General features: G+C 39.4%; 1 protein-coding gene and 1 long non-coding RNA gene across 13 annotated transcripts in view; one reads left to right on the forward strand and one right to left on the reverse strand.

Annotated features, from left to right (window-relative positions):
- The window catches only part of LOC309630219, a 52,892-nt gene that overhangs the window by 9,714 nt on the left and 18,822 nt on the right, over positions 1-24,356 (forward strand). The gene's annotated exons all lie outside the window — the stretch shown is intronic.
- The window catches only part of CEP63 (centrosomal protein 63), an 84,111-nt gene continuing 62,009 nt past the window's right edge, over positions 2,255-24,356 (reverse strand). For 8 of the 12 annotated variants that reach the window (XM_082395147.1, XM_082395149.1, XM_082395144.1 and 5 more), the window contains 9 exons: positions 17,237-17,470; positions 16,820-16,959; positions 15,881-16,018; positions 13,156-13,270; positions 11,774-11,971; positions 9,962-10,048; positions 5,628-5,833; positions 4,567-4,846; positions 2,255-2,766 (listed from right to left, as the gene is read on the reverse strand). In XM_082395147.1, coding sequence (XP_082251273.1) covers positions 2,608-2,766; positions 4,567-4,846; positions 5,628-5,833; positions 9,962-10,048; positions 11,774-11,971; positions 13,156-13,270; positions 15,881-16,018; positions 16,820-16,959; positions 17,237-17,470 — 1,557 coding nt within the window. In that variant the 3' untranslated portion in view covers positions 2,255-2,607. Of the gene's footprint in view, positions 2,767-4,566; positions 4,847-5,627; positions 5,834-9,961; positions 10,049-11,773; positions 11,972-13,155; positions 13,271-15,880; positions 16,019-16,819; positions 16,960-17,236; positions 17,471-24,356 lie in introns of those variants that run through there. The other 4 variants (XM_082395145.1, XM_082395152.1, XM_082395151.1 and 1 more) reach the window with 3 other exon arrangements.

Genomic DNA, 24,356 nt, shown 5'->3' on the forward strand with positions numbered 1-24,356 from the left:
CCGTTTTAGAGGTCAGTACAATGAAAGCTAGAATGGTGGTGATTTTCATCCACCTCGTATTTGCTTAGTATCTATTATGTGTTAGGCAGCCTGCTGACTGAGGATGGCCCCTGCTTTTGAGGAGTTTTCGGTTCAGTGGCAGAGACAGAAATGGAAGAGGAAGCAAGGGTGCTCGGCGCTGTGAGAAACGAGGAGGAACTCCCCCTGGGATGTACGAAAGCCTTGCCAGTCGAGGTACTAAGGGCACGGGGTGGTGGGGGCGGGGGTGGAGCGTGTGGGAAGAGGGGCTAGCTGAAGGGACGGCATGTACGCAGGCACAAAGGGAAAATGTGTTGCCTCTGAGGAAGGACATTTATTCACTGCTCTTTGAACTGAGCACCTCCAAGTGCTGGGCTTGTGTGGAGAGGGCCCCACCAGACTGCCAAGTCCTTCCCCTCAAGGAGCTTAATTCTAAAGGCAGAATAGACAATAAAAACGTAAATCAAGTAACAAAATGACTGCAGAGAGGCGAGTACTATGAAGGAAATAACTCAGGGCAGGGAGCGAGAAAAGCTGGGAGAAGCGGGTTTTGGAGACAGCAGTCAGGGAGGCTTTGGAGAAAGCGCCTATGGCAGGCGCGGTGAGAGAAAGGGACTCCAGGTAAACGGCAAGCACAGCAACCCTCAAAGGTTACAGCTGGCAGCACTCGAGAGGCAGAAAGGAGGCCAGCATGGCTGGAGCACGAGGGAAGGACGATGATGCTGTGGGTGACGGAGGCGGGCATGGGGTACTGAGTGCCTTGTAGGCGATGACAAGCAATTCAGATTTAAACTGAGAGCAGTAAGGAGCCTTTGAAGGCTTGACGGTGTTTACATTTCTAAAGGATATCTCTGGAGGCACTGTGGAGAATGAATTAGTGGGGTCAGGAGTAGGAGTCATCATACCAATTAGGAGGCTACTGCCAGAATCTAGGTGAGTGACTGGTTGGCAGCCGTGGAGAAGGAGAGAAATGGTTGGGCCTGAGATAGGCGGCAGCATGGACAGGACTTCCCGATGGCTTGGATACAGATGTGTGGGTAGGAAGGAATTAAGTATAACTCCTAGCAATCGGCACACATGATGCTGTCCTGACACGGAATCTAAGCAAGAGGGAGAATCAAGAGTTCTCTCTTGGAAATGTTCAACCTAAGATGCTTATCAGACATTCAAGTGAAGATATTCCATAAGCAGTTCAATATGTAAGGCAGCAGCTCTGGGGAGAGGTCAAGATCAGCTCTGAATGCAGGGGTCACTGGCCTACAGATGGTACTAAAGGCTTGAAGTTGAATGGAACAGTCTAGGGAAGAGCATGTTGAGTGAGAAAACCCACATCGAAGTCCTAGGGGGGCCTTTAGAAGAGGAAAAGCCACAGGAGTAGAACGAGATGGAGTGGCCAGTGGGCAGGAGTGTCAGGTCAGAGAAGCCAGGAGAGGAAGAGGGAGAGGCCAAGTGTGTGAAATGGTGCTCAGGACTAAGGAGGTCACTGGCGACCTCTAGAGCAGGAGAGCAGTTTCATGGCAGGGAGGGAAGTGGGGATGGAGAGGGTTAAGAAGACAATGGCAACGGTCACTGCAGACAGTTCTCACCAGAGATGTCTGTGTGAAGGGGAGCAAATGTATGGAGCAGTAGATAGGGAGGATATGGAACCGAGGTTTTGTTTTGCTTTAAAGAAAGAAGAAATAACAGGATGTTTCCATGCTGATGGGAAAGATCCACCGAGAGGGTCAGATCACAGGAGCCCCATCCTTGGGCGGCAAGAGCCCTACACCTCACCTGCTGGTCTCTAGTTGCACATTCCAGCGCCTCTGCTGGATCTAATTGCATGATGCTCTTGTGCCGGTGTCCTTCAGGGCAACCAAGTTCTAAGTTGTGCCTTTCTCTCTCCTTGCCCTCCTCCTCCTCAGCTCTCCATGGCTTCAAATGCCCCTGCACCTGAGAGCTCTGTCTCCCCTTTAGACCTCTCCTCAGAAATGCAGATAGCAAGATTTCCAACGTGTGTCCCCAGGCGCCCACACTAACCCAGCCCCAGGCTCCACCCCCACCTCTCTCCTCCACTTGTGTTTTGAGCAAGAGAAGCCTTCCTGTCAAAGTCCTTCAGCCCCTTTACACACTTCGGCCCAACCTCACACATTACCAGCCCAGCTGCCTAATGAGAAGCAAAACCAGTACACCAACCTGGATCGCTCTGAGTCTGGAATCCATGCTTCCACTACATACAATGCTACTGCGCTCAGAGGAAGTTCCTATAGTTACTTTATTTTCAACACGAATCATAAAATCTTTACTTTAATTAGTCTACAGCTATTCACATTTAAGTCAGCGTGAGAAAGTATCACTTTACGATAGAGAAAAAGTCTAGCAAAGTGGTTTATTTACAAGTTATTGCTGGAAAAAGTCCTTCAGACAAACCAGTGCAGTGAAAACACCTTAGAGCTAACATCAGTTTCTCAGACTCCTCATGGCAGCTTTATTAGTACATCTCATTTTTATGGTTTCTATATGTTCAGCCTTTCAAAGAGCCGCTACTTCAGGATGACAGTAACTCTTCGGTGTTTATTTTTATTTCCAAGTTTGTGAGTTTTTAGGAGGCTACTTTAGGGCTGTGAATTGTTTCACTGTCTTTTCACTCTCTCTCTTAAGTTCTTCAATATGGGCATCTAGGCGCTCTAGAATGTGATGAGACCTCAGTTCCTCCTCTTCCAAAAATCTTGTGGCTATTGAACCAAGAGGAGACAGAGGCAAGGGACACTAGAAGAGAAACACATTTTGACATATATAAGTTGAATAGTATATTTCTAAGACACATTATTCATGATATTTTCTAACTAGCAATATTAAAAGGTGATTTTTTTAAAAAATGCTTTCCTCTGAAAGCATTTGTATATCCTTCTATACCCCAGAAGAGAAATACTTAATGCCTATTATTTCAAACACACTTTTAAAATCTGAATGTTACTTTCGTTTTAAAGCATAGAAAATCTACCTATAATAAATTAGATATCAGTTAAAATCAATACTATCCTTCTTCCAAAATTTGAGTCCACAGTGCCTTACCTGAAACCACTGGTTTCAGAATTTAGATTTTAGAAAGGTCACATGTACCAAATTCAGTCAATCCTCATTTGCAGTAGTTATTTTCTATGAAAGTCATCTCAAACACTGAATTAGTGAATACTGAAACACTGCTCTTATGGGAAACACACACACACACACACACACACACTTCACATAGACTATAATCCTAACTCCTAAAAACAACTCATCCAGCAGATTCTATTTTCTTTATTTTACAAAAGAGAAAACATGGTTGAGAGTGTTTAGTGACCTGCTCGAGGCCACCCCACTAAAGGGTGCCAGAGTTGGGGTTCAAACCCTGTTCAATGCCAGCATCCGAGCTTCTTGCACTGCACTGTGCTGCCCCCCAGGGGCTCCATCCTCTGGGTATCTCAACTCAGCACAACAGCTGAAACAAGAGGGCAAAGTGCCACCTTGACTGACCTCAGCTGGAAACATCCAAGTCCAGTGACTCAAATTTTGTGCACCTCTGCACATGTTCACGAATGACTGTGGAAGTGCTCATGAGTACTGCTCAGGGGTTACAAACAGTTTAGTGAGTAGATGAATTCGCAAATACAGACTCATGAGGGGTCTGAGGTAACTCCCGTAATCAAACACATTGATATTTCTGAAGTAAAATGCTAAGTGGGATCAATAAAGTCTATACATACTATCACATCAGTTCAGTTCAGGCCAGGTCAGGTTTCAGTGCCAAATTAAGTTTTGCTGACAAACTTAGGAAGAAAGTTAGTTGTCAGGACTTTTTTGGATTTCAGAATTACATATATTACATGTATTTTGACAACTAAAAGAAAACCTTCCCATGGACTTGATGGCACATTAAAAAGTCAAAAATATTGAACTTTCACAGGTACAGGACCACGGGAGGTTGATGGGAATGAATGGCCAGAGGCGAGTGCTTCCGCACAGAAGGTAAAAAAAAAGATGGTGGAGTGGAGTCCTCAGAGCAGCTGCAGGAAGGAACAAGGGGCCAGTCCATGTGGAAAGGCAGCCTCTATCACCAGGGCCACCACTGTGTGGCACCCAGTCCACGTTCTAGACACGTCAGATGCGACTCCTTCACCCGCCTCTACCCACCTCTTTCCCTTTCCAACCGTTCCTTTTCTCCTTCCCCACTGTCTATGCCCCAGGACTCTTTGGCAGGCAGAGATATTCCTTGAACCAATCATCCCAATACAAAATTGACCCTCTCTGAAAAAGGCAGGCATGGAATTTCCCATTCAGGCTAAAAAGAAATGAATACCTATAACTTATATTATATTTCATAAGATGCATTTTGAAAAGTAGTCGTGGCCGACAGTGTCTTCACAAGCAAAACCTTAAGACAGAAATAATTGAGGATAACAAAGGCTGCTTAAGAGAGAGACCAGTAAGGGGTGGGGTGGGGGGAATACTGCTCTGCCTTAAAATAAAAAATAAAATCAAACTAAATAAACTTAATAAACTAGTAAGCTCAGCAAGTCTCCATACCGAAGATAGAAAGTCTTCCTGGTCATTTATACTTTCAGAGACAGTGTCAGAAAAATTGGTTTCATCTGTATCTAGCACTGAAGGCAGAGAGTGAGTTTTGCACAGAAAGTTAGAAGGCAGAGAGCTGGTGGAGCAGCAAGGGCTGATTTGATGACTCGGGGGGCTGAGGCCCCTGGACACAGGCTCTACGCTATCCGACGCTTGTCCTTGCGTAGAATGAAGACCTGCTTTGTAGTGCTCAGCCTTCATCCCGTCATGCTTGCGCTGGCCACTGGTTGGCCTGGATAGCGGATTAGAAAATAAAACAGATAAACGTTGTAGCAACTTTCCTCTTTTAAAACATCCTTGTTGTTGGAAGTTCACTTACAATCACAGGACCAGGCTAAGGAGAAGGCTGTAATTTACCAAATGAGCAGCCCGCTCCGACCAGATGTTCTTTCCGTCACTCCGGCCCCAATCCGCGATCCCCACCGCCAGGCCCCTGCTCCCCACACACTAACAATACAGCAAGGAAGATAAGCAAGCTGCCAGGGTGACCCCGTGTGGTTGGTGCTTAGGATAGAGGGAAGCACTGTGCAGAGAGAAGGCCCTTATCTTCATGTGGGGAAGAGGTGGGAGTCGGGGTGAGGGTGTCAGCAAAGGCTCCTGGTAGGAAAATGTGTAAGCCGTACCGTACGAGCTGAAGCCAGGTGGTTTTTCACTGAATGCTGACTTCTTAGGTAACAGTCTATCATTAGTTGACCAAAAATACGAAAGAAGCTTTTTATAAAAAGCCAACTTCTACTTCTTATGGGGCAAGTGGGGCTGGAGAGGTGGGAGGCGGCATGAGGAGGCTCAGTGGAACAGGCTGCCATTTACACCTACATCCAGAAGCCTCGATGAAAGTGCTTAGAACCCCCGCACCTCTTAACCTAACAGTTTTACTTGTGCACGGTGTACTTTGGGATTAAACAGAGTCCTTTGACGAAGGTTTAATTTCTGTAAATTGGAAATTATTCTCAAAGAAATGAGAATTATATTATAAAGATACATATTTTAAATAAACTATGAAGAAATTTTACTTGAACTCCGTGTTCTTGAACTCAGGTACTCTGCTGTGTGTTGGTTTAAAGATCCTGTCATGGTTTTTTTTGCAAATCTGAGTAGAAATCTCCAGCTGAGCTTTGGTATCCATCAAATCTTTCTGTAGTTGTTGATTTTCAGACACTAATTTATTTAATGCCTCAATATAATTCTCCTGGAGGTCTGCTAGTGAAACCTCTTTTGCCTAATAAAAAAGAATACTAGAGTCACTTAATTTGTACAAGAATAACTTGTAATCTGTGATACTGCTGTTGGAAAATTACTTTCAGCTGTGACTAGTTAATCTATGGCTTTACTCAGGAAAAAGTGAAGATTTGGTTTTGGTCGCCTAAAAGAGAAACAACGTTCTGTTTCTTACAGTAAATAGGGGTAGAAAACGAGGAGCACAATGGGCTTCCCTGATGTGCCAAGGAATATCCAAGGAACTGGAGGAAGCCTGGAACTAGGATGGAAGAAAGCTACAGATGAGAATCAAAGACAGGGAAAAAGAAAGAAAAGAGCAGCCATGGATTCTTCCTCAAGAAAGAGAACGTTGAGCTTAGTGAAATAAGTCAGACAGAGAAATCCAGATACTGTATGTTACCACTTAGATGTGGAATCTAAAAAATAAAACAAACAAATGAATATTCCAAACAGAAACAGACTCACAGACACAGAACAAACTAGTAGTTTACCAATGGGGAGAGGGGAGGGGGGAGGGACCAGATAGGGGTAGGGGTTTAAGAGGTACAAATGCATGTATATTTATAAATAAATAAGCCACAAGGATATATTGTACAGCACAGGGAATAAAGCCATTATTTTACAATAACTTTAAATGGGCTATAATCTATAAAAATACTGAATCATGTTGTACACTTTAATATAATATTGTAACTATACTATACAATTATACAACTACGCTTTAACTTAAAAAAAAAAGCTACTGATTAAAAAAAAAAACAGGAAAGAGAAGGTTGAATAGCCCCAGAATACCTGTGGAAGAAAATCAAGAGACCTATTTCAAAGAAAGAAATTTGGACATAAGGTTCTGAAAAGGAATTCCGGCTGGCAGGGACAACTTTTAAATAAACAACTCTCTGGTCTTAAAGACTTTTACATAATGTTGGCACCTATTCTGGTATGTGAAATAAATTTGGACATGATAAGGCAGTATTCAAGGATAAGGTAGGTATGACTACTCTGATCTGGTCTGAATTCTGTGATTATTTATTGTTCTTCAATTCTAGGTGTTTCCTGGTAATATAGTACCTAAAAAAACAGAGGTCTGGACCATTTTCTTCTAATGACAAAATATTTTCATTAGCATTCTGAAAAATTACGGTTATCTTCTTTGGAATTTAATTTGATGTTTAGTTTGGTCTTTTCTATAAAGAACTTTCCGAAAATAAGCTGGTGAACAGTGGTTTGACAAACAGAATTTACCTAACAAAAAAATAAATCTTAAAATACAACCGTTTAACTATCTGTTCTAGCAGTGACAGTAAGTTACAAAATGCTAAAATCTCAAAAAAAAATTTGCAGGACATAGGAGTTAAACTATAAACTACTGTCAATTTTTTTTACCGTGGTAAATAATTTATCAGAGCTATTGCTTTTACTATTAAGATAATTAGATACTTTTATTAAAAGTTATTTAGCTAAAATATTCATTTGTAAAAGTAATATCACCTTCCTACATGGTAAAATGCAAAATGGCACTTTCCAATAATTGTTCTTAATACGTACACCACGTTTACACTCTGTGTAACTTCAAAACCGGAGGAAGAATAAACTGCTAACAGGATTCTCACCAGCCAGAGTTTGATGTCTGATGTCATTAAATATACTTTTTAAAAGAAGATAATGTTTGCTTTTGCCAGGCAGGAATCTTTTAAATTTTTCTCAAATTTATTATTTTATTATCAACAATTACAGATAGGGACTTCCCTGGCGGTCCAGTGGTTAAGACTTCACCTTCCAATGCAGGGGGTGCGGGTTCGATCCCTGGTCGGGGAGCTAAGATCCCACATGCCTTGCGGCCAAGGGACCAAAATATAAAACAGAAGCAATATTGTAACAAATTCAAGAGACTTTAAAAATGGTCCACATCAAAAAAAAAAAAAAAAACAACAATTACAGATAAATGAATGTGGAAGGTAATATAAAAAGTGCATAGCAAGCACACACCTTGCTGTGTAAAGAAAGGACATTATCACCACTGTTAGATAGAGGTTTCAGGAGAAATTAAGCTGAACAGAGTCTCTGGTCATAGTCTGGCTTACGCATCCCTGAGAGTTCCCAACTCTTAAATATGAATAGGTAATCACTGCATAAGATAAGATTCTGTCAATCAGCTATTGCCAAATCCTGAGCCTTCTGAAGATTCTGTGGTGCATATCAGATTGGTTCTTGGTTTTCTCCACCACTAACTTAGTATTGGATTTAATCAGGGCATATAAAGTCATTTTCCTCCCTCCCTCCCTCCTTCCCTCCCGCCTTCCCCCTTCCTTCCTTCCTTCCTTCCATCTTCCCCCTTACAAAATGTTTAGCTGTTGTCTCCTCTCCCACTTTTTCCATCCTTGTAGGTTTGTGCTTTAAAAAAAAAAAAAATCCTTTCATTATAGTTTTAGAGGTATTTGGGGAGGGAGCAAGATTAGATGTGCACATTCATCTGCCACCTTAAATGATGGCATAATATTTCCTAGTATAGAAAGTCATGATTAACTGTCCCTCTATAGATTAACATTTAGTTTTTTTCAAAATTTTGGATATTGCAAACAACACTGAAATGACCATTTTTATGCCTTTGCTCCTATAGGATGGGTTCTTTGGGAATGAAAACTGATATGACCTTTCTGGAAAACAATGATGATCAAAATCAGAAAAACACATGACTCAGGACTTTATAGGCTACATGTATTTACATACAGTTTAATGGATATTGCTAAATTGCCCTCTAGAATAGCTATGTCAATTCACTTTCTCATTAACAGAGCACTGAAGGGCCTATTCCTCTATATCCCTGCCAACGCTGGCTATACTGGATTTAAAAAGTCACTGTCAAGCCAATAAACAAAAGAATATTTATTTCTTTTGTTTTGATTATTAAAGGGGTGTAACTGCTTTTCTTCATTACTGGATTTTTGCATTACTTCTATGAATTATCTATTTATGTCCTTTACCCATTTTTCTACTGGATTCTAAGCTTTTTATTATCTTTACAGGAAACCCTTATATATTAATATTTTATATTAACCTTTTATCTGTTAATTGATTGTTTTCCTCTAGTCTATTAGTCTTTTTTAATGGGGTCTTTTGTCATCCAGAAATTTTATATTTTTATGTTGTAAAATTCCTTATGTTGCAAAATTCTTTATGGTTTTGTGATGCTAAGAGAGTCTCACCCTCTCAAAAGATTATAAAAATGGTCCCCCGTATTTTCTTTTAGCTGAAGTAACGTATTCATGTAGTTTTTTGCATGTTCTCCCACCCCAGCCTCCATAATCCATGAGTGTGGAACTAAAACTACTTAGGAGCAAATAGGGGCATTGTGTGACCATGAATCTTTGGAGGCACACACTCTCTGGAAATACAGAAAAAAAGAATTTCTACAATCTCTGGGCATCTCACCTACATCAAGAAAAGATGGGTCAGACCAGATGGGTCATTTTGAAAATTATAAAGATTTTATAACAAAATAGTTCAAAGAGCATCCACACAGTTTATAACTCACTGTTAGCTGATCATGTTCTCTGGTTTCACAGCAGTTTGTTTACATTTCTTATCCTCCCTACTAGATTACCCTCAATCTTGTAAAGGTAAGAATCTTGTCTTAATTCATCTTTGTGTCCATTACATTGTCTACTAAAATACTTTGAACATAAAAGATTCTAGAATATTTGATGAAATGAACTATATCTTGTAAAAATATAATTAAAACCAAACTATTTAAAAGATCCTATACTTCATAATGAAAAGATATTGTGAACACAATAATTTCAGTAATAATAATAACAGCATCAAACATTTATTTTGTACTTACTAAATGCCAGACACTATGCTAAGCCCTTTACATACATTTGCCCTATTAAGAACACATTGTGTATTTTATCACATACATAATATTTTTTTAAATCTTCCAATTGCTGGAGTGGAGAGTCATATTGTGCTCACTCCCATCACTGTCTTGACTTCTTTTCATTTGAGAAAGTTTTTGCAGAAGGATCGTTTCATAGTTTGATCTTAACTTTCTCTTTACAATATCAGTATTTACAAAGTGGTTTCTTTAAAGGCTTGGATAGTAGAAAAACTTAAGTTTCTATTTATGTACCTCATGTAAACCCAATTCCAATTTCATCACCATTTCAGAAAGACGATGATTTTCTAACTTGAGTGACTCCAACTGAGCCAAAATCTCCTGAGAAGGGAAAAGCAAAAAACAAATAAATGTAACAAATAAATCAAACGCATCTTATAAAATTTTTCCACATGTAATTTTCATTAGGCGAGGTCACATTCTTCATCCATATATACAAATACTTTCTGAAAGGTTGTTGAAAAGGTGTTTCAACATGACTTCATATGCATGCAATTAGAATACTATTCTAAGAAGATGAATCAGGCACTGGTAACCGCCAGCACTCCTCTTACTGGCCTCCACCTCCAGCATCATGTGGACTGCACTCCTTTCACAAGGTAGTAAAACTTATTTTCAGTCCTCATTCTCCTTAGCTTTTCTGCTTAGCCATTCCTACTTGAAAAGATTCCTTCCTTCCCTGCCTTCCTGCTTCCTTTGTGAAAACTACCTGGTTTCCTTCCTTATTGCTACTTTTCTTTTTAGCTCCATTCCAACACCTTTTTACCCTAAATGAGTAGATTCCTAAGTTTGGTGCAAGTCTCTCCTCTTCATACTCTATGCCTTCTCATTATAATATCAAAGTCTCTCAGGGTTTCCAGTGCCAACTTCATGCAAAGATTTCCGCAGCTAAATGTCTTACCTTGATTTTAATCTTGAACTCCAGGCCTTCTGTGGAATTGACTACTAGATATTTCCATATGGAAGTCCAGCCTTTATCTCAAACCAGTGTCCCATGTGCCAGCTTGCCTATTTTGTGTACACTTTATACAAAATCATTATCCTCCTCAAACCTGCTCCCTATCTTTTCTGTATTTCACTAAAGAGCATCACTTTCTATTCAGTTGCCCAAGCCAGAATCCTGAGTGACATCTTTTCCTAACGCTGTCTAACTCATTCTCCCGGTCCAATCAAATACAAAGCCCAGTCGATTTTCTCCAGGATGCATCCATTTCCCTCTGCCTCCCTGGCGCAGTGCTCGGGCCACCATCTCGCTGCTGTGACAGCATCCGAGTGGTCTCTTTGCCTCCTCACTTATTCTCCACACGACAACCACAGAGACCTTTTACTCCTGCACAGGGTGGGCAGGCCCTTCAGGAGCAGGTCACTGCTTTCCAGTCTCATCCCCGGCCACTCGCCCCATCTGAACTCTGGTCTGTCACAGCGAACGTGGCACAGCCTCACTACACACCCTACACACCACAGAGAGGGTCTCTTCACTTGCCTCATCTACTCTCACCTCCCACCAGTCTCCACTAGACTGCTTGTTAACCAGCCTACCCTTAGCCTGAAGAAGAGGGCTAATAAAAATTTACCGAATTAACTACTACGGAAATTATACCTTTAATAAGTTGAATCTTCAAAAACAAACTTCACGGGCTTCCCTGGTGGCACAGTGGTTGGGAATCCGCCTGCCAATGCAGGGGACATGGGTTCGAGCCCTGGTCCGAGAGGATCCCACATGCTGCAGAGCAACTAAGCCCGTGCGCCACAGCTACTGAGCCTGAGCTCTAGAGCCCACAAGCCACAACTACCGAGCCCACATGCCACAACTACTGAAGCCCACACGCCTAGAGCCTGTGCTCTGCAACAAGAGAAGCCACTGCAATGAGAAGCCCGTGCACCGCAACGAAGAGTAGTCCCTGCTCACCACAAAAAAAAAAAAAAAAAAGAAAGCCTGCACGCAGCAACAAAGACCCAACGCAGCCAAAAATAAATAAATAAATAAATATAAAAATCAAAAAACAAAAACAATCTTCAAATAAAGAGAATTTTTGTTCGTTTCACCTTGTGCTCTACTGCTTTTTCTTCTGCTTTTTGTATCTCTGCTTTGAGTTGCTTCTCCATGTCAGAGGAAGAACTTTTGGTGGAAGCAATAGTGATATCTCGCTGATGTAACTCTCGAGTTAGCTGGGAGATCTCCATCTTCATTCCGTCTAGTACAGAACTGTAACTCTGTTCAGTCTGCAAAATCTGTTCTTTCAACTACAAAGAAATAGAAGGCATTAAAAATTAAGAGAAGACATGTTAGATAGAAAAATATAATAATAAAGTAATTTTTACCTTACCTCAAGACATGAATTTTTCCCTGATTAAATCTGCAGAAAATTAGCAACTTACCAAGCTGCGTATCTGTACTGAAGGTCAGGTGGTTATACCCACAATTACCTATTAGATCTCAAAACAGGGAGAGATGCCTTACTCAAATGCTGAGAACCAGTATCAAAGTCGAAGCCACATTGTTTAGAGGACAGCACCTGTGACCTTCATTCTTTTTCTAGTTGCAAATCTAAAAATTTTGCTTATATAGTTTCCTGGTCCACAGAAGACAACAGAAAGGCAAGAGGAAGAAAGGGGCTAGACGTAATCTCAAAGAAGTAATAAAAAAATATGAGTCAACAAACAGGACAGCCAGGGCCCACTAACATAGAGACAAACTCTGCACACTTCAAATGTCAATGAGGATATAACTACCAACAGCACAGAAGAGAATACACATCCATCACCACCTTTGGTCACTAAGAAAATATTAAATGCCAGCTCATATAATATGTTCATATGCTTGTGCAAGCAAGAAGGTGCGTAGCTTCTAGAAAACTTTTCATCAAGGCACATTTAAAATAACGTTGTAGGGCTTCCCTGGTGGCGCAGTGGTTGGGAGTCTGCCTGCCAGTGCGGGGGACACGGGTTCGAGCCCTGCTCTGGGAAGATCCTGCGTGCCACGGAGCAGCTGGGCCCGTGGGCCACAGTTGCTGAGCCTGTGCGTCTGGAGCCTGTGCTCCGCGGCAGGAGGGGCCGCGATAGTGGAGGGCCCGCGCACCGTGATGGGGGGTGGCCCCTGCTCGCCGCAGCTGGAGGAAGCCCTCGCACAGAAACGAAGACCCAACACAGCCAAAAATAAATAAATAAATAAAGGAATTATATAAAATAACGTTGTAGAGTTCAAAGGGGCAGGCTTCAACTATCTTGAAAATACTTACACGGCATCCCTGGGGATGACACAGAAAGACACTCTCCTAAGCACCTTCCATGTACTCTCTACTCGTGAGCATCAAATGGCCTCTGGATTACACTTTTCTCTCATTAAAAATAATTCCTGTAACCTCCCAACCCACAGCTCAGTCCATAAAAACAAAGGGCTTTGTGATCCCAGGCATGCGGACCTTTACCTTCTTAATCTCGGCCCTGTACTCATTGTTATGCACTTCCATCTTCTTCAATTCTTCATATTTTTCCATTAGCTCTTGGCTCAGCTGTTTACAAGTTGTACTCACAGATTCCAAGCTGTATGACAAAATTAAGGTCACATATTTAAAATAAAACAAAACCCTGAAACCCACAAATTGAGTTACCTAACCTACCTTCTTGATGTCCAAGAAATACCCTTAAACATCACCTCCCACCCCAAAATAAAACTCATTTCCGATTTCCTTATCACCGGAGGCAGCTAAATTCAATTCACACTTCTGGAGATACTTTTGAGTTCTGTGTTTACCTGTATTTTTTCTCTCTGCTTAGAATATTACTGGTTACAAAATTCTAAAGATTATAGCAACTTAGGTAGTTTTTTTCTCTCTAGTTGTACAGGAGCTGCATCATAATCTCAGTCTTCACCAACTTAATTACAATCCCATCCTACACACAGCTGCCAAAATAATCTTCTTCAAAGAGTTTCCCACTTGTCACCCTTACTTAAGAATCAATCACTCATCAGATACAAGAACCTCAGGGGCACCATACCTCTCTTATCTCACAGCTCATATCTACTAATAAAGTCTTTTTGCCGCTAAATTGCTAGGCTTTACTGTCTGCCATGTGCCATTAGCTAAGCCTGACTTCCTGTCTCTTCACACACCATCCCCTTGACCACACAGCACCTTCCCCTCCTACCAGGCAATGGATAGTAAACACCCTTTCAAGAATCAGATCAACATGTACCTGGATAGAGCCACACTGACCCTCATTCCTTAATCACCTTGAAAACAGTCTATTTTCAATTGTTAGAGCTTGAATGTAGACATTTTCTAGAATTTTCACTTTAAATTGCTCTTAGGTCCTTTAATGTGCATATTATGTTTCTCGAACTACAAATTCTATGATTAAAATAATGTCTTTTACTTCTTACCTCCCTCTAACCTTGCCCACCATACCCTTATGCCCTGCATCATTTGGTTCCAGACTGTCCAATACAGGCTTAATAACTATCTAGGTTGTTTCACCCACACAGCCAACTTACCAGATAAGCTACCGTTCAAAAATAACATCTCTACAATACAACAACACAAAAACAGTCACTTAAATTCCTCCAGTTCCTGTTTCAGGGAATATTCTGTTCAAACTGAACAACACAAATAAGCTGTCTAAAAGGGTTCATTTTTCTACTTGCCTTTTGAAACAGAAAAATAATTTTGGAAGTCTTTGTTTTATTACTGAACACTGGTATTTGTATCCATTTATTCCAACTTTACTTATTTCTAAAAATCCTAGAATGCTTATTTATTTGGTACTTAGAATGTGACTACAGTGTGTCAAACACTGAGATAGAGAGAGAAGAAAATCAGATAATCTTGTCCTATCTACAGACGGGAAAATCGAGGCCTAAAGAGACTAAAGTGTCCCAGGTCACAATGCAAGAGGCAGTGTGTCAGAAACAAGAGGCAAGTCTTCAGAGCCTGCTAAGAGCACAGCAAAACATGTAAAAGATCACTAAAAAGTCAATCAATGGAAAATCAGGATAAAAAATGTAAATATTAGTTCTAATGTCAATAAGAATCCTAAGCTTTTATTTTATTCAATCTAAAGTATGCAAATATACCTCAGTAATGACAACTAAGAATATCTTAAGTATTCCAAGGTGAGAAAGAAATAAAGCAAAAACTCTGTGTGTGTATGCATGTATATTTAATATGTAAAGAAAATATTTAGTGGTTTGCAAAAACAGAAATAAAAGATATATTACTTAAAGATAGGACAAAAAATTTATTACTGTACTTAAAAGGGTAAAATGGCAATTTTTTGGTTATCTGTTTGCCTAAAGGCTAACAATTTATTGTATTTTTATCTTCTACACACAGAAAATACTACTGTACAAATGACCATGATTTACGTTTAAAACAAAATATCAAACTCTTCCCGATCAGAAAGTTTAGCAGGATGATAAAAAAAGTTCACAGTATGGTGATACAAGTGAGCTGGGCATGGTATAGCGTAAGTCAGGATTCAATCAACACACTAGGAAATATCAACAGCATTTCAGCACAGAAGGAAGGAGCACCACGTGTCCAGGGAGATCTCCCCAAGAGCAGCTCCAGTGGCGTGGCTGGTAGAGGGGAAAGGCTGCCTAACTGAAGGCCTTCTGCACAGGAGAAATGTGAAGATGTACAGTCAATAGAGACACCTCTTTTGAAGAACTTGATTTTAAAGGACAGCAGAGAAATACAGAAGTAACTTGACAGGGATATAGAATTAAAGGAGGATTTTCATTTTTTTCCCAAGATGAGGAATATTAAAACATATTTTATACTAGTGGAAATGATTTAGCAGATATTAAAAACTTGATGATGTAAAAGAGAAAAGGAGAAGCTGCAGAATCAGTACGTAAGTGGAATCTTAGGAGCACAGACGTCATCCACTGATTCATTCACTCTAACAGATTAAGGACACAGACAGATTGCAGGCTGACTGGTAGGTTTGGTGGTAAGAATATTAGGAAGTTCTCCTTTAACTGAGATTTACAGTTCTCCTTTAACCTCAATGAAATAAGAAGTTAGGCCATTTGTGAATGATAGAGAAAAAAACATATTTTCACTTGTTATATTAGCTTACTTTATCAATACATGATTGAAAATAGTTTCTAACAATTTGAATGTTTCTGAAATGTATGTAATTACCTACCTGCCTTCCAGACGAGTCACTTCTGCCTGCAGAAGTTCTTCACTAGTGTGGGTAAAATCCAGTCGGGAGAGCACATTCTCTAAGTCTCCCTGCCCTTGAGAGGCATACCTCCTTTCTGCCTGAGACTCCTCCAGTGACCTATGGGAAGACACAGGAGGACTGTTAAAGGCCTTGTATCTCTGCAAACAAAAACAACACACAGCCAGTTCATATTTCCCAACTCTTTTTGGTAATGAAACTCTTTAGAACTCTTCAATTTGTTTCCTGATTTACAAAAAAACAAAACAAAACAAAAAACTGGGAGAGTAAAGAGGCAGAGATGATGCTTAAAAAAGTCAGCAACAGTTTACTCCTTTCTCAACTGGGATTTGGCCTGTTTTTCAAGGGAAAAAGACAAAATGACAAAAATCACCTTGTTGACACTTGATACCTTGAGTCAAAGAAACTGAAAAGTTATAGACAAAAACAGAAATGTGCACCAGACTTAAATTACAAACTTCAGAGCAACAATTCATACATAAAAACAAAATTAACTTTAGGATTTTTTTAAAGGGCTATCTCAATAGCTGGCTTATTGATGGTATTGATGATAAGCAGCTACTAAACATGACCTGTTCTACCAAGGAAGGGAGGTCTCCCAGGAGACGTAGACTATAATTCCTTTCACGTTTGCAGTTTTGGCAAGGGTATGGATTGACAAAAGGGTTCCTAACTTTCTAAACATCAGAGTCTCTTGGTTAGGGGACCCAAACTGCAGGCAGAAAAAACTAATCATACAATATTTTCTAAAGCTAAAAAAATTTAACTCAGAAATTAAAACTGAATAAGAAAACCTATAATATGATCAAACACAAAATTATGAATATGCAATATTTAAAATGGTGCTTAATGCTAAACCACCCCGTGGCTAAGATTAATAATATTTAAGATTAAATATACCTTATGGTCTCTACTGTGTGTTGAGTCTCAGTTGCCTTTAATTTTGCTTGTAGCTTCTCCTTTTGTATTCTTGTCTCATGCATGAAATTTTCTTGAGTCTGAAGAGCTGCCTTCAATTCTCTCTTTTCTTCTTGCAGAACCTGCAAAAATACTCAGAAAAAAAGTCAGATGTTATTAAATTTTTCTATTTCATGAGAAAAGGTAGCCAGGGAGTCAAACTGTAAGTTATATAACAGGTACCACATTAATAAGGCCTGTTATTAATATCTGATCCTGTTATTAATATCAATATCTATTGGCTACAGAGCAGGGAAGAAACCATAGATCTTGGAACCTAGTTCCAAGTTCATTAGTCTCTCTTAAAACACACATACACACATTTCCTCAGTTACAGTATATTACAATTTAAAAACATACCTCTAACAGTTTTTCAGATTCCCTCAATTTTTCTTCTTTTTGCTGCTGGTCTTGCACAATAGTCATATTGGTTCCAACCAAGTCATTGACCCTCATGGTGAGGCGCTCTATTTCCAACTCATTGGCACAGATGGTGTCATTGGCCCGCTCCAGCTTACTGCTCAGGTGCTGAATTTCTGACTGGCTGGACAGCTCCACAGACTCTAATTTTTGTTTCCGATTGGCAAGCTGAGCCTAGAAACACACAAATTACCAACTGGTAAAAGTGAAAAGGTAAAAGAATAATCAATGAATAAGGAAAACTAAAATGAAACTGAGTTTTACTTCCATAAAAACATATAGCATTAGCTCATTAAAAATATATAATCCATTTATGATTTTAAAAATTTCCATGATAGGGGCTTCCCTGGTGGCGCAGTGGTTGAGAATCCGCCTGCCAATGCAGGGGACACGGGTTTGAGCCCTGGTCTGGGAAGATCCCACATGCCGCGGAGCAACTGGGCCCGTGAGCCACAATTGCTGAGCCTGCGCGTCTGGAGCCTGTGCTCCGCAACAAGAGAGGCCGCGATAGCGAGAGGCCCGCGCACCGCGATGAAGAGTGGCCCCCGCTTGCCACAACTGGAGAAAGCCCTCGCACAGAAACGAAGACCCAACACAGCCATAAATAAAATAAATTAAAAAAAAAAAAAATTAAAAAAAAAAAAATTTCCATGATAAAAACTAGGAATAGAGGGGAACTTTCTCAACTTGATAAAGACTATCTAAAGAAACCTTACAGCTAACATTATACTTAAAGGGGGGAAACTTGATACTTTCCCACTAAGATCAGGTACAAGGCAAGGATGTCTCCTCATACCACTCCTTTTCAATGTCACACTGGATATCCTTGTTAATGCAATAAGGCAAGAAAAGGAAATAAAAGGTATACAGATCAGGAAAGAAGTCATAAAACTGTCTTTGTCCACAGATAACATGATCATCTATGTAGAAAATCTGAAAGAATTGACCAAAAAAAAAAAAAAAAATCTCCTGGAGTTAGTAAGCAATTATAGCAAGGTTGCAGGATATAAGGTTAATATATAAAAGTCAATCACTTTCCTATATGTCAACAATGAACATGTGGAATTTAAATTAAAAACACAATACTATTTACAGTAACACCTAAAGAAATTACTTAAGTATAAATCTAACAAAATATGTACAAGATCTATATGAGAAAAACTACAAAACTCTGATGAATGAAATTAAAAAACTAAATAAATGAAGAGATATTCCATGTTCATGGAAAGGAAGAATCAATACTGTTAAGATGTCAGTTCTTACCAATATTATCTATGAATTCAACACAATCCCAATCAAAACATCAGCAAGTTATTTTATGGATATCAACAAACTAAAGTTTATATGCAGAGGCAAAGACTAAGAATAGCCAATACAATATCAAAAGAGAAGAACAAAGATGGATGACTGATGTTACCTAACTTCAAGATTTACTATAAAGCTACAGTAATCAAGACAGTGTAGTACTGGCAAAAGAACAGACAAATAGATTAATGGAACAGAATATAGAGTTCAGAAATAGACCTTTATAAATATAGTCAACTGATCTTTGATAAAAGAGCAAAGGTGATACAATGGAGCAAAGACAGTCTCTTCAACAAATGGTGCTGGAATAACTGGACGTCCACATGCAAAAAAATGAATCCAGACAAAGGCCTTACACTCTCCACAAAAATTAACTAAAATGGATCACAGACCTAAATGTAAAATGAAAACTATAAAACTCTTAGAAGATAGCATAGGAGACAACATAGATGACTTTGGGTACAGTAGGAGATAGAGGACCTACTGAGGTAGGAGACAGACAGACCCCTGGGCTGGACAGCTGGTGTCTGCAAGTGAAGTAAAATTGAAGCTTTGTTCTCACTCAGCCACTCCAAGGACAAAGCAGGTGGCAGAAGCTGAGCTCCGCTGAAGTAAAAAGATGACCAGTCCTGAGGTCAAGGAAAACTTCCCTGTCTGCATATGTGCAGGAAGGCTCCTTGGGGGTCCAAAAGAGAGGGGACACCACCCCATAATAAGTGTGGACATATCCCCACAGGCCTCTGCAGTGGGATCCATCTTAGCAAAAAGTTGCGCACGCATCTTGGGGAGGGTCCTAGGACCAGTCAGGTGTGAAAAAAGAAACAAGATAACTGGCCAAAGGTAAACAAAGACCTGGAAGAACTGTCCTACATAAGGGATTTAAATCAACTCTTTACCGCACTCCTCCTCATTAGACAGGACGCACGTACTCTTTCTCTCTGGGTGTGTATTTATGCCTAGCTTCTGACTTACTGCACTCCTCATTCAGGATGACTGCACTCCTCTCCTGGTGTGTATTTCTGCCTTGCTTCTGTCTTAAATAAACTGCTTCTCTGTGTGCTCTCCCACATGATATGCTGTGTCTCTAATAATAAACTTTCTACCTGTTTTTACAGTTTTTGCCTTCTTGAAACATTCTTGCTTTCAGTGGGGGTAAGAGCCAGGTCCACAATGCTTCTAGCCTCTAGTCCCTGGTGGTCTAGCGGCTAGGATTCCTGGTTTTCATCCAGACTACCCAGGTTCAATTCCTTGTCAGGAAACTAAGATCTCTCTTCAGGACCGCTATCTCTCTGAGATCAATATCTTTGTAGATACAACACCAAAGACACAATCCCTGAAAGAAATAACTGATAAGCCGAAATTCATTAAAATTGAAAACTTTTACTCTGTGAAAGACAATGTCAAGAGAATGAGAAGACAAGCCAGGTCTGGGAGAAAATATTTGCAAAAGACACACCTGATAATAGGACTGTTATACAACATATAAAAAGAACTCTTAAAATTCAACAAGAAAACAACTCCATTAAAAAATAGGCCAAAGACTTGAATACAGATGGCAAATAAATATTATATATGAAAAGATGATCTATATTATATGTCATCAAGGAAATGCAAATTAAAACAACAATTACATATCTATTAGAATGGCCAAAATCTGGAACACTGATAATAGTAAATTCTGGCAAGGATAAGGAGCAACAGGAACTCTCATTCATTGCTGGTGAGAATGCAAAATGTTACAGCCATTTTGGAAGACAGTCTGATGTTTCTTACAAAACTTAACATATTCTTACCATATAATCCAGCAATTGTGTTTCTTGGCATTTACCCAAAGAAGTTTGAAAATGTATGTCTACACAAAAACCTGAATATGGATGTTTAAAGCAGTTTTATTCATAACTGCCAAAACTTGGAAGCAACCAAGTAGGTGTGTGGATAAATAAACTGTGGTATATCCAGACAATGGAATATTATTCAATGCTAAAAAGAAATAAGCTATCAAGCCATGAAAACACATGAAGGAGTCTTAAACTCATATTACTAAGTGAAAGAAACCAGTATGAACCAGGCTACATACTGTATGATTCCAACTATACAACATTCTGGAAAAGGGAAAACAATAGACAAAATAAAAAGATCAGTGATTATGGGGAGGGTAGGCAGGGGAGTGATGAATAGGCAGAACACAGGAAATTTATGGCAGTGAAAATAATCTGTATGATATTATAATGATGGATGTGTTTATGGAGGGATGGAGAAGAGATGCTGCCTACCTACTGAAAAGACAGCTGCATTATTCTACCTACTTGTGCAGAAGTTTAACTATATCCATGACTCATCATATAGGAAAACTGGATTTATCTCTTATTTAAAACATAGGAAAAAGGAACTATAGTGCATTATTTTATTTCTTACAGAAGTGCAGAAATTAAAATTTTTTAAAAGTCACTAAACCACTTAAATTTCCAGATCAAATTTTCCTCTTTCCCCACCCCAAAACATGTTGCATGTAGTTAATTATTGTGTTTTAACATTCTTTTCATGAAAATCACACACATTCCAATGATTCAAATTGACCACAAAAATGTTTACCTGTAGGAGGAAAGGAGTGGGGAGAAGAGAATTGTAGAATTTTGTTCCTTCAGGAAAAAGGTGCGTGGAGGGGAGGAAGGATTTGTTCTGTCATCAATTTTTGGACACTCCCTGAGCTAAAAGACTCAACTAAATATAGTGCATCTCAAAGTTTCCTTCTATGCTTTATCTACTGAGTTACATACCAATAAGACCACTTTAGCAACTGTCTCATGGACCTGCAGTTCCTATAACTTGGATGATTTTTTAGGCTATGTATCCCAGCTATACCGGTTTTTAGCTCCCAACTTTCTAGTTTTCACAAATTTTAATCCAGCATCCTGAAAGGTACTTCATCTTCACACTGAAGACAGACATAAATCATTTGTGTAAGTAAAACTTCCATTATTCTAAATATTTTTAAAAGGTAAAGCACACAATTTTATTTTAGAAGTTTAAGTGGAAATGTCTCTGGGAAATCTATCTGCTGTGGATTTAAGGATTTTATTGTGAATAGTACAGGGCCAAAATGCTGTATTGTGCGTGCATAAAGTAGACGCTCAACAATGCCCATAAGCCAGAAAGAGGGTGGGAGGAGAAAGGCAAAGAGGCAGATAGTGTTTATATAAATTACAGATCCAAGATTCCAGCACAAAGATTCAAAAAAATTTTTTTACCAGATTCCTGCAACAGTGTGAAAAAAGAACATCAAATAGGTTTAAATGCACAAGAATAACTGCCAGGATGCAACTGTCTCCAAACTTTTAAAATACAATATAAACTACCCACCCCCAACAAGGGGAAATCTTACATAGAATTCTGAACAGAATAAATAACTGAAGACATTGGATGAGGATGATAAGAAAGAGCCCAGCGTGCTGAACCTCCCCAACCCTACTTTAAACTGCATAGCAGCCCTGGGGCTTGACAGAACATAGCTAGAAAACCACTGCTCAACTGGACGCTCAGGATGAAAAACAATACATAATTGCAAAACACTAGCATTGTCTTTTTAACACTGTTAACAGCTATTTAACATTATTCAGTTCAGATCTGTGACCTTAAAGTAAACTGGTATTGAAGTTATAGTTTAACTAAGCTATAGTTTAACCAGCTGGCCAAGATTTGATACTTAAAAACTAAACAACTAGTTTTGTGGCATCAAGAACATAGCTTAGCTTTCTTTTTTTTTTTTTTTAAACATATTTATTGGAGTATAATTGCTTTACAATGGTGTGTTAGTTTCTGCTGTGTAACAAAGTGAATCTGCTATACATATACATATATCCGCATATCCCCTCCCTCTTGCGTCTCCCTCCCACCCTCCCTATCCCACCCTCTAAGTGGTCTCAAAGCACCGAGCTGATCTCCCTGTGCTATGCGGCTGCTTCCCACTAGCTAGCTATTTTACATTTGGTAGTGTATATATGTCAATGCCACTCTCTCACTGCGTCCCAACTTACCCTTCCTCCTCCCCGTGTCACGTCCATTCTTTATGTCTGTGTCTTTAATCCTGACCTGCCCCTATGTTCTTCAGAACCTTTTATTTTTATTTTTTAGATTCCATATATATGTGTTAGCATTTCTCTTTCTGACTTACTTCACTCTGTGTGACAGACTCTAGGTCCATCCACCTCACTACAGATAACTCAATTTCGTTTCTTTTTATGGCTGAGTAATATTCCATTGTATCTATGTGCCACATCTTCTTTATCCATTCATTTGTCGATAGACACTGAGGTTGCTTCCATGTCCTGGCTATTGTAAATAGTGCTGCAATGAATATTGTGGTACATAACTTTTTTTGAATTATGGTTTTTTCAGGGTATATGCCCAGTAGTGGGATTGCTGGGTCGTACAGTAGTTCTATTTTTAGTTTCTTAAGGAACCTCCATACTGTTCTCCATAGTGGCTGTATCAATTTACATTCCCACCAACAGTGCAAGAGGGTTACCTTTTCTCCACACCCTCTCCAGCATTTGTTGTCTGTAGACTTTTTGATGATAGCCATTCTGACCGGGGTGATGTGATACCTCATTGTAGTTTTGATTTGCATTTCTCTAATGATTAGTGATGTTGAGCATCCTTTCATGTGTTTGTGGGCAATCTGTATATGTTCTTTGGAGAAATGTCTATTTAGGTCTTCTGCCCATTTTTGGATTAGGTTGTTTGTTCTTTTCATATTGAGCTGCACGAGCTGCTTGTATATTTTGGAGATTAATCCTTGTCAGTTGCTTCGTTTGCAAATATTTTCTCCCATTCTGAGGGTTGCCCTTTCGTCTTGTTTATGGTTTCCTTTGCTGTGCAAAAGCTTTTAAGTTTCATTAGGTCCCATCTGTTTATTTTTGGTTTTATTTCCCTTTCTCTAGGAGGTGGGTCAAAAAGGATCTTGCTGTGATTTATGTCATAGAGTGTTCTGCCTATGTTTCCCTCTAAGAGTTTGATAGTGTCTGGCCTTACATTTAGGTCTCTAATCCATTTTGAGTTTATTTTTGTGTATGGTGTTAGGGAATGTTCTAATTTCATTCTTTTACATGTAGCTGTCCAGTTTTCCCAGCACCACTTATTGAAGAGGCTGTCTTTTCTCCATTGTATATTCTTGCTTCCTTTATCAAAGATAAAGTGACCACACATGAGTTGGTTTATCTCTGGGCTTTCTCTCCTGTTCCATTGATCTATATGTCTGTTTTTGTGCCAGTACCATACTGTCTTGATTACTGCCGCTTTGTAGTATAGCCTGAAGTCAGGGAGCCTGATTCCTCCAGCGCCGTTTTTCTTTCTCAAGATTGCTTTGGCTATTCGGGGTCTTTAGTGTTTCCATGCAAATTGTGAAATTTTTTGTTCTAGAAGAACATAGCTTTATTTTTTTCTTTATGTTTTTTAACTGTAGTTGACATACAATATTATGTTAGTTTCAGGCGTACAACATAGTGATTCTACACATATACATTACATATTGATCTCCATGATAAGTCTAGTAGCCATCTATCACTATACAAAGTTATTACAATATTATAGACTATATTCCCTATTCTGCACATTTTATCCCCATGACTTAATTATTTTATAACTGGAAGTCTGTACCTCTTAATTCCCTTAGCCTATTTTGCCCAACTCCCCGCCCCCACAACCCCATGGCAACTACATTTGTTCTCTGTATCTATGAGCCTGTTTTGTTGTTTGT

This window comes from Balaenoptera borealis, assembly GCF_965194805.1.
Source record: "Balaenoptera borealis genome assembly, chromosome: 5".
NCBI classification, from domain to species: Eukaryota; Metazoa; Chordata; class Mammalia; order Artiodactyla; family Balaenopteridae; genus Balaenoptera; species Balaenoptera borealis.